At 39.5% G+C, this 10,675-nt stretch overlaps 1 protein-coding gene across 1 annotated transcript in view; it reads left to right on the plus strand.

The window, feature by feature from the left end:
- Positions 1 to 7,665, plus strand: part of gnb1a (guanine nucleotide binding protein (G protein), beta polypeptide 1a) — a 41,700-nt gene extending 34,035 nt beyond the window's left edge. The window contains exons 7-11 of the mRNA XM_033629071.2: positions 952 to 1,018; positions 1,495 to 1,696; positions 2,453 to 2,669; positions 6,274 to 6,389; positions 6,672 to 7,665. Of these exons, the coding sequence (XP_033484962.1) occupies positions 952 to 1,018; positions 1,495 to 1,696; positions 2,453 to 2,669; positions 6,274 to 6,380 (593 nt within the window). The 3' untranslated portion in view covers positions 6,381 to 6,389; positions 6,672 to 7,665. The remainder of the gene's footprint in view (positions 1 to 951; positions 1,019 to 1,494; positions 1,697 to 2,452; positions 2,670 to 6,273; positions 6,390 to 6,671) is intronic.
- Positions 7,666 to 10,675: the final 3,010 nt, after the last annotated feature.

Here is a 10,675-nt window from a genome sequence, read left to right on the forward strand (position 1 = left end):
AATAACTATGCGACTGCAGCTGGGAAAGGTTCTGGAGGCTATGGGACAATAAAAGTTGTCTTTGTGAACCTTCAGGAACACTGAATTTTCTATGCTTAGCACTAATGCTATAGAGAAGAAATTTTGGATTTTAATGAATTAATATTAAATCTACTTTAAGATCTGCACACATAAGCTCAACCAAATGGCAGTGAGAAGTAACTGGAAATTTTAAAACATCATAAATAAAACTCAGCAGGGTCGTGTTCACCCAGCCAGTATCCACAGCTTTATACAAAAGGACGAGAGGTACAAAATGTTATGTTATCACAATGTTATCATGACGGAGCACTCAGTCTCTGCATTTTGGAAACAGTTTGCTTCGCACACTCAAGTTTCAATTTGTCTCTTCCTTTGTGAGAAGAACAGATCACACCCAATACCCAAAGCCATTCTGTTATCGATGTCCAACAACCTCATGAACTGGTGTAAGCCTAATTATTTTCGTATCTGAGAGATACCAGTCACATGTTGTGTCTTTCTCCACAAAAACAGGAGCTGGTCGAGCCGTATTCCAGCTCAGACTAATGAAAGTGTTGAGCTCTTAGGCAAGGAGCATTCATCTGATCAGTGTCACATGATGCAGGAAGTGTGTCAGCATTTTAGTTCTAGTTCCCTCGCTATAGGGAGGGGTATGTACACTCTACCAGCTCGTAAAGGATGAATTATGGAAGCAAGTCATGAACTGGGAGATACCCTACAGCTTCTTTTCTGTTTCTGGGAGTGAATTAGTCAATTCATCTCCTCCACGCCCAGCACACACAGCATTCTTTGAGGGGATGATGATAATTTGGATTAGATATTCTTCCTGTGTGCGGACAGTAAGGAAAAGAAACCTCTGCTTCTTAATAGTAAAGTAAAGACAGTCCATCATGGATGAGATTTTCAATCAGTGTGTTTGATTGCTGTCAGGTTACCTGTCCTGCTGTCGCTTCCTGGATGACAACCAGATTGTCACCAGCTCTGGAGACACCACCTGGTGAGTTGTGATACTGCACCCAATGCAAACCAATACAAGACCTCCACAGATTACAACCTTAAAAAACAACATAGAGTTTAGCTTAACACCTATGTAACACAATTCAATTAGAAAATGAGCATTATATATTTCCGATAAAGTATTAGTCGCAGGGCTGTCATATTTGTTCATATTCTGTGTTCCAACATTTAGTTTTAGTTATGGAAACATTAAAGCCATATCAGTTCCCCAGATTATATCGAGATTCTCAGCCGGCACTGACTATTATAACTGGTGAGCTACAGTTTGAAACTAAGTCAACCTGAAGCCCAAAGTGTTGGGTCTGCATGGGCAACACAGACTTCATACAGCTATCCAGCATCACATCGTGGGTCGATCAGATTCCTCATTGAAAGACACTTAAAAATTTCATATTGCTCGAGATGTTATTTTGTATATTGCAGCTGTATTTTGAAAGTGTTCCTGCTTTTTTGCAGTGCTCTGTGGGACATTGAGACTGGTCAGCAGACAACTACATTTGCCGGTCACACCGGTGATGTCATGAGTCTCTCCCTGGCGCCCGACACCAGGCTGTTTGTGTCTGGAGCCTGCGATGCCTCAGCCAAGCTCTGGGACATCAGAGAAGGAATGTGCCGACAGACCTTTACTGGCCATGAGTCGGACATCAACGCTATCTGCGTAAGGCTGCGCACACACACGCGCACTCTCTCTTAGATGTTACATACTAAACACATCAGGGTGTTAAGTCTCAAATCATTCAAGGCATGGCCAAGTCAGTTCTGTGAAAGCAGATCTCGGGTTCTTGAGGGCATGTTCAGGTCAGGTCACAAATTTTAAATTCCATGTCAAGATGCAGATTGTTCGTGACCCTTACAATGACATTGCATTTGGTTGTTTTTCTTTCAAAGCTGTGTTAAGCGTGTTTTTACACAGCTGAGACCAAGTTCGTAGAATATATTTAATTAGAAGCGTTAACTTCCTGCAGTATAATGTATGCTTTAGAAGGACTCTGTAAATAAGAATTGAAATGATTTGGTGCCACATGTTTATGCTTTTTAGGGACCAATAGAAGAGAATAAGATGTGGCAAGTTACTGATACACAACTGTAGGACAACAAAAAAAAGTGTGATCACAAACATTAAACTAGAGGTGCAGACCTCCAACAAGGCCAAATGCCCTATCTTGCAAATTATTATGAAAAATAATTTGTTTATCCACCCCATGATTCAGATCTGCTCCAAATTGTTTTTGATACTTCCTTGGCCCAAGGCTATACCCTTCCACCAAGTTTAATGAAAATTAGGCCAGTAGTTTTTCCTGCTGACAAACAAACACATAACCTCCTTGGTGTAGATAATAAAGACATATGAAAAATTTAATTAAATGCACAAAAGTATCAACACTAAAATATCTCCCATGACCTTTTGTTGTAGTTCTTCCCCAATGGCAACGCATTTGCCACGGGTTCAGACGACGCCACCTGCCGGCTGTTTGACCTGCGTGCTGACCAAGAGCTGATGGTTTACTCACATGACAACATCATCTGTGGTATCACCTCCGTGGCATTCTCCAAGAGTGGCCGCCTACTGCTGGCTGGCTATGACGATTTCAACTGCAATGTCTGGGACACTTTGAAGGCCGACCGTGCAGGTAAGGCAACATACAGGGCAAAAGAGCAGAGATGGATAAATATGTTGTGCACAGTGTGTTCTCAGTGCCAAAACCTGTACACATTCAAAACATGTCTTACAGACACTGGACACCAAACATATTTTTGGTGAGTTAGCAGCTCCTCAGGTGAAACCATCTCATCCTGTAACACTCTTAGGAACGAGCAGTTGATGGTGTGTTTTCTACCACCAAGTTTGGTTTACTGTAATTATTCTGGAGGCCAGCATGCCAAAATATCTTGTGAAGTCAGTATTTCCAGGTCTGCTTCATTATAGTGTTAGCACTTTCAGACGTCTGAATAACCAACAGCATGGATGGATTACTGAACAAGCCTATTGGGCGGCCTCAGGGCCCAAAGTGTCAGTGGCCTCCCTGGCCTTCACCTACAAACTTTCACTCGAATGAACTCAGACACTAAAACTACCAACAGAAACAAAACAACAACAAAGACACAAAATAAACTCAAAAAGACACAAAATGAAGAGAGGCAAATCACCACAAAGTGCGTGTTTTGCTTCTATGTAGGAGAGTTGGTGGGGCCTTTTGCATGTCTTTGCCCAGGGGCCTATTGTCTCATAACCCGCCCATGACCAGCAGTAAATGTCAGAGTTCGGTGTCAGTCCAATGTGGAGTAGAGGTGTGGGAAGACATTGAGAACATCTGTCCCAGCTGTTGTTGAGTACCACCACAGTCTCCTTTCTCAGCTGATGGGTGCAGTTCAGCAGTTAACACAAACCATGGAAGAAGTTATAAGTGAAGAATGTGGTAAACAGTCTGCAGCATTCTTTGGGCTCGTCTTGTTTTCACATCTCTGCGCACCTGGCCAGTTGCTGCAGAAGTGGGTGTGGCTGTCATGTAGTTGGTTTTGGAAAGTTCTATATATTGGGCAAACAGAAACCACAGTAAACCACTAACCTGAAGTGTAAACTGTAGCTTTACATCTTGCTGAATAACAGAAGTGAGGACTGTTCTCCGAGGTTCATAGTTAGACCAGAAGAAAATCACTAACTGAAGAAGTAGTACCTGCACCATGTTGAGGGAAAGTGTATATACCACAAGGTAAATTACTGGTGTTTATCACAGGCTAACTCACTGTATTGACCTTCACAGATTGATAGCTGTAAGAGCATCTAGGTGTGGGTATGAACTGCAGGGTGAGGCAGGTTTTAGAGTAAACAAACAAAACATACTAATTAGTTTATTCTCAAGAATTCCATCATGATGCCACATCAGAAATATGGTTAAATTATTACATCAGCTCGGACAAGTTTTTGTCATGTTTTCCACCTGAGTCACGTCTGAGGTGGAAAACATGACAGGCCAAGGCCTAATTTCTGATATCTGTCAAACTGATACAAAAGAGCAATTATGAATCCACTGCAACAGATCTAACATGCATAGATCCATTAATCTTTTTTTTTTTTTTTTACAAAAGTGAGATTAACGTTATTGTGATTCGTTTTAACTATTATTGGAAAAAAGTGTTTGAGTTAGTTTAATCCAGTCTACAGTTGGTGTTTTATGCAGGGCCTTTCCCAAGACTTTGTCATGATGTGACCATAGATAAGTAATCGTCAGCTGGCAGCCTGCGAGCCACTTACGGCCCACCAAAGCTTCCCATGCAAGCCCACAGAATATTAATGAATTCAGAAAATGTGAGATCAGTTATTTATGATATCTCCAAGCAAGGATGGAGACAAACTCAAAGCTCACTTTTACCATTTTGTTTCATTTTTGCTGTTATTATTAAAATATAATATTAAACAAGCATTAATTAAAGTATTAAACATTGATGGGCAAATTAGGTGTAACTAAGTTTAAATATATATATTTGAAAGTCTGGCCCACACAGTCCTTGCACAAATGTGGTCGATGGCGCCTGCCCCTGTATCTGGAAGGTTACACGGCTGGTTAGTCAATTTTTCTGGTAGAAACAACATCATGAAGGCCACATAACATTTTCAAGTATAGTTATGAAAAGATGACTGAGCAGTACCAGCCGGGGAAAGGATACAAGAAATCTTTCAAGGCACTGTGTACGTCTGGCCATCGTGAGGTTTGTGGACACCCTGAAGGAGCGTCCATGGCTGTGATGGGAGACACTGTCATACATCAGCTCTCGCCTGGTTTCTGCTTCACAAGTCACAGCTTTATGTTTGTTGAAGAAACTCACATGACATCTGGATTAGTGATTGCCAGAAGGCAATTCTGGAACAAAGGGAAGACAGCGGAGGAAAAATTAGTGGAATGATAAGACAAAAGTTAGCTTTTTGGGTATCACACTGAATGCAGTATTTTGCATAAGTCACATTACACGTCAGTGGAAACACATTAGACCTGCTGTGCTTGTGAAGGGACCTGCCCATGAAACGTGACAGGGGTGAAACAGTTTTGCAAAGAAGCATCAGGTTAAAAATGAAGTGATTTGCAAATCTAATTCGGACCTGCCCATATATAGTGTAGCTGCTGGAGGTTTCTCTCTTAATATTTACCAGAAAGGCTCAGATATTTTAGACATGTAATCAGGTTGCTTTCTGTTAGCCAATACTTTTTATAAGCACTTAACTTACTTTTTCTAATTCAGCTGTATGTTGTAGGAAAAATCTTCAACTAATGTAGATACAGGAGCACGTTAGGAGGCATATGTGCTTTTATAGACCAAATTTGGACAAAAATGAAAGATGAACTGTATTGTCATTTTGCCAATGTTACAGTGAAGTTATTTACAAAGGAAGAAACTTCTTGTAGGTGATTCTTGTTGTGTTATTTTCTTGAAATGTGACCTCACAGCAGACCTGAGCTACACATTGTGCCATGCACGTGGTACAAGCAACACTTGCATTGCCCTTTACCAAAGAGCAGCAGGTCAGACACTGCTGCTGTACCAGAGGGGTTGTGCACATTACCATAGACAAGAAGAGGCCCCCACACTGATCAAGAGACACCTTCTTTACTTTTAACAAACTATGCAGCGGGAAGCAACTTCTTTAGAGTCCAGTTTTGATTGTAGCTGTTTGATATTGATAATTGGCCTGTTTGAGGTTAAACAGGATAAGATCTATTGTTTGGTTTTTCCACAGTATAGGAGGCATTCATATACATCTGGGAAGGCAGCGAGTGTCACCTGCTCCAGCAGTGAAGAGCCCCTGTGGAGGCATGAATACTTTACAGCTATTGACTACATAGTGGCTTAGGGATCAGAGGAGGCCCACATCTGAGCAGGCCATTTCAAATACACACTTATTTGATCCATTGGTGGGTTGATATATTGATTATCAGAATTATTGGGTCAGTGTTAGCTTTCAATAAGTCTAAAAGCTCTAAGAGAGGCATCCGAAATATGTGCTGCTCTTTGTGGTTTGACGCAAACAAGCACAACATACCAGGCAGGCAGGTGTCTGACCTCGTCTCTTTCCCCCTTGTTTCACCTTTCAAGAATCTCCACAGACATCACTGATGTAGTAATGATGAACTCTTTGTTGTGTCACTGACCCTGTTTGCTGGTTATTCAGGTTTGACCTAGCATGTATCCATCAGACAGAGCAGGTGTGTTGCTGTGTCTCAGCCTCTGATGTCTCTGCAGGTGTCCTGGCTGGTCACGATAACCGGGTGAGCTGCTTGGGTGTGACCGACGACGGCATGGCAGTGGCAACAGGGTCCTGGGACAGCTTCCTCAAGATCTGGAACTAGAGTCTGAAGGTAAATGATGAACTGAGAGAAATGTTGTCTGATGAATGGTTGAGAAACAGCAGCAGCAGCTACATGGAGCTCAGCTAGAGTTTGTGTTTACTGCCATCTGGGGGTTGGGAATGAAGGTGCAACATGTAAGACATTTAAACATGAGTAAAATAAATATGTGAGCAGTTTGTGAATATTTGTAACTGCTAATAAAACTTGGAGAAACATGATCAACCCATGATGCATTGATTTTACAGTTTTCTGGTCACTGAATCTAATCATGTGTTTTTCTTTTGTTCTCAGGTGGCATCTGGACTCCAAAGTTGAGTGGAAGACCATTCCAACATCACAATGTTCAATTTTATTGCATATCCAATCTTTTCAAAAACACCATGATACTGACTCCAAACACCCCAAAAAACTATCAAGGGCAAAAATTCTCTCTCTCTCTCCTTCTCATTTAAAAGAGCACAATTGTCTGTCACTCATTCAGCTACAAAAAAAAAAGAGAAAAAAAAAGCTTGAAGAATTTAGTGGTTTTAAAATGGAACGGAGGGGAAAATTGTGCATTCCTCCCATGACCATGGTCTGGTATTGTAGTAAGTGAAAATGCAAACACCCCACCGCTGCCGCCGCCACCAAGCAAACGTGTCCTGCGTCCTCATTATACACAGGTCTGAGTGAAGGTTATTACATGACAGTGATCTAACTCTTAATAGCTTTTGGGCCATGTTTATTTTTGTTTCTGTTTTTGTTTTCATTCTTTTTTTTCTTTTTTTTTTTTTGTTCAAGAGAAGTAGATCAGTGAACTGTCAGTTAATGTTTAAAATGAGGATCAAAGCTTTGTTTTATTTCCTAGTCTTTACACATTTTAGAGAATGTTTTTAAGTTGAGACCTAGAAGAACCTCCAGATCATGTCATTTTAAAATCCAGCTTTATCCCACTGGAGAACAAAGCGAGAGAATTGAGCTTCAACAGGGAGTCCTCAAGCCACTTCTGGCCCTTCTGTATATTTAGTCCCATGATACTTTTACTGTTTCTTTTTTCCAGTGTAGTCCACAAATCTTTGTTTGCACAAAAATTAAACTTTGCATATATAGAATAATGTCTAAAGAAAAAAAAGTTAACTAACCAAGCACATGCTGTTTATGATAATGAATGCTCGTTTTTGAAACGAAAAACAACAAAAAAAAACAAACCATTTTAACCATTCTTACACCTTTTTGTCTGGCGACAGTGTAGAATAATTAAATGAAGATTAACCCATCGGGTCATAATCCACCCTGCCCCCCTCCCCCCCCCCCTTTTTTTTTTTTAAATTCATTTTTTTTCTCCTTTAATTTAGTTTTGTTTTCCCTGGTTTCTGTTGCCCATGGTTGGGACCGGTGATGTGATTTGGTCGGGTAGGGAGTACCTCCACTTTAGCCCGGTTGCAATCCGGACGTTTCTCTTTTAACAGAGGTGCCCATTCCGTGCTTGGAAACGCAGTTACTACTCTGTGAATGACATGTTGTATAAATCAATGTTTGAAAATAATGATATTGAAACTTTTTAAGTTAAAAACGAAAAAAAAAAAAGATTTTGGTTGTCTGCCATGGGTGGGTTATCTCTTAGAATCGCATGCTGTAGAATTGCTTAAAAAGGTGCATATGGAATTAAGTCCTTTGATGTTTTTCTTTGAGAAAATAACCTGTTGAATATATCAATACAATGGTATTTATATTTTCCTTTTTTCGTTTCTTTTATTTTTCTTTTTCCTTTTTTTTATTTCGTTTATTTTTTTTCCTTTTTGTTTTTGGCTACTCCGTGCATACATGATTCAACTAAAATGTCAAAGCTATGCACTTGAGAAGCAAACCCTGCAACATAAACGGTTACTTGGTCCATACTTGGGAGGGATTCCACAAATTAAGACGTAACGTAAATGTTTAAATTGTACACACATGCATACGTACATTCATCCACCTAAACATACACGATCTCAAATGGAACAAATACATTTTCATTCCTTCTGTAGCAAACAAAATTCCACTTACAAAGAAAAACATTTTATAACAGGTTTTTTTCTGTCCTTTAATAAAAAATGAAAAAAAAAAAATCTTGCAGCATCTGAATGGCAGAATTTTCTGTTGTTCCCTTCTCCTTGTAAACAGAGACGCTCTTTCTTTAGCAGTAGTGACATTTTTTCCATTCTGTTTTTTCTCTGCGACATTCTGTACAAAAAAAAATGTGCTGTAATTGTGCGTTAGGCCTGGAGTTGGCAAAAAATAAAATGAAATAAAAAATATTAAAAATTAATTAAATTCCCTTTCCTTTTCTCTCTTTCTCCATCAAATAACTGTAGAGCTCTGCACCCCCACTGTTCCCTTTTCACCTTTTGTATTTAATTTTAAAGTCAGTCAGTGTACAACCGAAAGCTGGATGCAAGATAGAAACTATATTAAAATGTACTGTTATTTAAGATGTAATAAAAAGCAGTTTGAGATGACCTACTGTGTTGAGTGTGATTCACTTAGAGCGGTTACCACTGAAGCTAGAATGTTGCAGACTGTTTCGTTTCCTTGTAATTATGTTCAAGTTAAATAAACAATTTCTTATCCACTGTTGAATCAGCCTGGCTCCTCTGTGCAGTCACTCACACTTTACTCTTTCACATTCAGCATGCACACAGTGTATGAAGGGACACCTTAGAGTCCTGTTTGTATGTGTAGCTGTTGTGAGGATAGAAACTAAGCTGCAGACCATGACTGTGAACTTGTGATGTGTCTGTTCAGCACCGCAGACTCACATGAAGAGAAGCCACATAAAAAGCATGACTGGTCACTGCTGCGGAGAGCTGCACTTCCCTTGGAAATACTTGCTGATCTTTGTCGCCGCCTACTGGACAATAGTATAAAACGCAGTAAGGGATGTTGGAGATTGTATCGCTATTTTGAGGATACATGATCTATATTGTTTTAATGTAATGTGATTTTCACACTCAGGAAAATGGAAATACTAATCTTAAGTTGTAAGCAGTGTCTGTTCATCCCTTTTTGGTGTACATGTCAAGCACTAATAAGTGGAGATAACACTTTTATTCCAGCAGTAATACTACATGTCAGATGATTACACTAAAAACTCAACATTTACTCACATAGTCCAGTCAGAATTTGTGGATAAAATGATATATGAGAAATAAAATTAATATCTCTGATCTGGGTTCTGCACAACATGATAGAGGGTCTAATCATGACAGACCTGTTTAGCACTAAAAATGTCATCAAATGGCCTAGACAAGATGTGCCAGATTTCTATTCATTATGTTTTATAGCAGTTTACTGTGCATATCTATGAAACGCTGAATGTCCATTCGTTTGCTTGAACAATGCTAATTACATAAGGTCTGTGGAGTTCATGGTCACATATGTAGTGATTTGTAAGGTGAAATAAATATATTGTATCACTGCAAACTTAAAAAGCATTACTTCAGAGTTTGGGCACATGCAAAGCGTTGTGAACAACCATGATTTGTGTGCAATGAGCCAGACGGTGGCGCTATCACACTGTGTTACACAAGTTAGGCAATAACTTTTTTTTTTTTTTTTTTTTTTTTGCTGTATGGTCCACTTAAATGTATCTTTGGGAGACAAGCACCTAAAGTATGCCACATTTCCAAAGTAAGTTTACCAACTAAACAGAGGAGACAATGATGCAAGGTCACATTCCCAGAGGGCAACAGGGAGCCAGGACCTTTTTTTTCCCTGCTGTTGCCTGATGCAAGTTATTCAGGCCAGGCACAGCAGTCAGACCACACTGTGTCCTTGGACCATCACTGTCCAGACAAACTGGGAAAAGTACCAGTCACCACTTTGTGATGATTTGACATAGAACTTGTTTAGAGTCTAAATGGGCACAATTTGCTTTCCATATTTTTTTTTAAAAATATACAGCTATACACTGTTACACTGTATAGATAGGCTACATAAAGCACAAGAGAAAAACTTCTATTTATTCTACATGAAAAAATATATAATCATTTCTTCACAAGTTAGGGACTGTTTGTTACTTATGAGAGGGGAGGCTGTGGTGCAAAAAGGGGGAGGCTTGTCAAATATTTTTTAAAGCACTGGGGATGGACTTTTTTTTTTTTTTAATTTTAGTTTAAGAGAGGTGCATACAACTTTCAATGGTTGTATTTTGTTTTTGTTTTTTGTTTTTACTGCCGAAATTACACCATTTATCATAGCCAGAAACTGTAAAAACTGAAATTATTATTGGCTTTCCAAATTTCCAGTAGTCCTTGAACACATTATATGGGATGAAG

This window comes from Epinephelus lanceolatus, chromosome 8, assembly GCF_041903045.1.
Source record: "Epinephelus lanceolatus isolate andai-2023 chromosome 8, ASM4190304v1, whole genome shotgun sequence".
Classification (NCBI taxonomy): Eukaryota; Metazoa; Chordata; class Actinopteri; order Perciformes; family Serranidae; genus Epinephelus; species Epinephelus lanceolatus.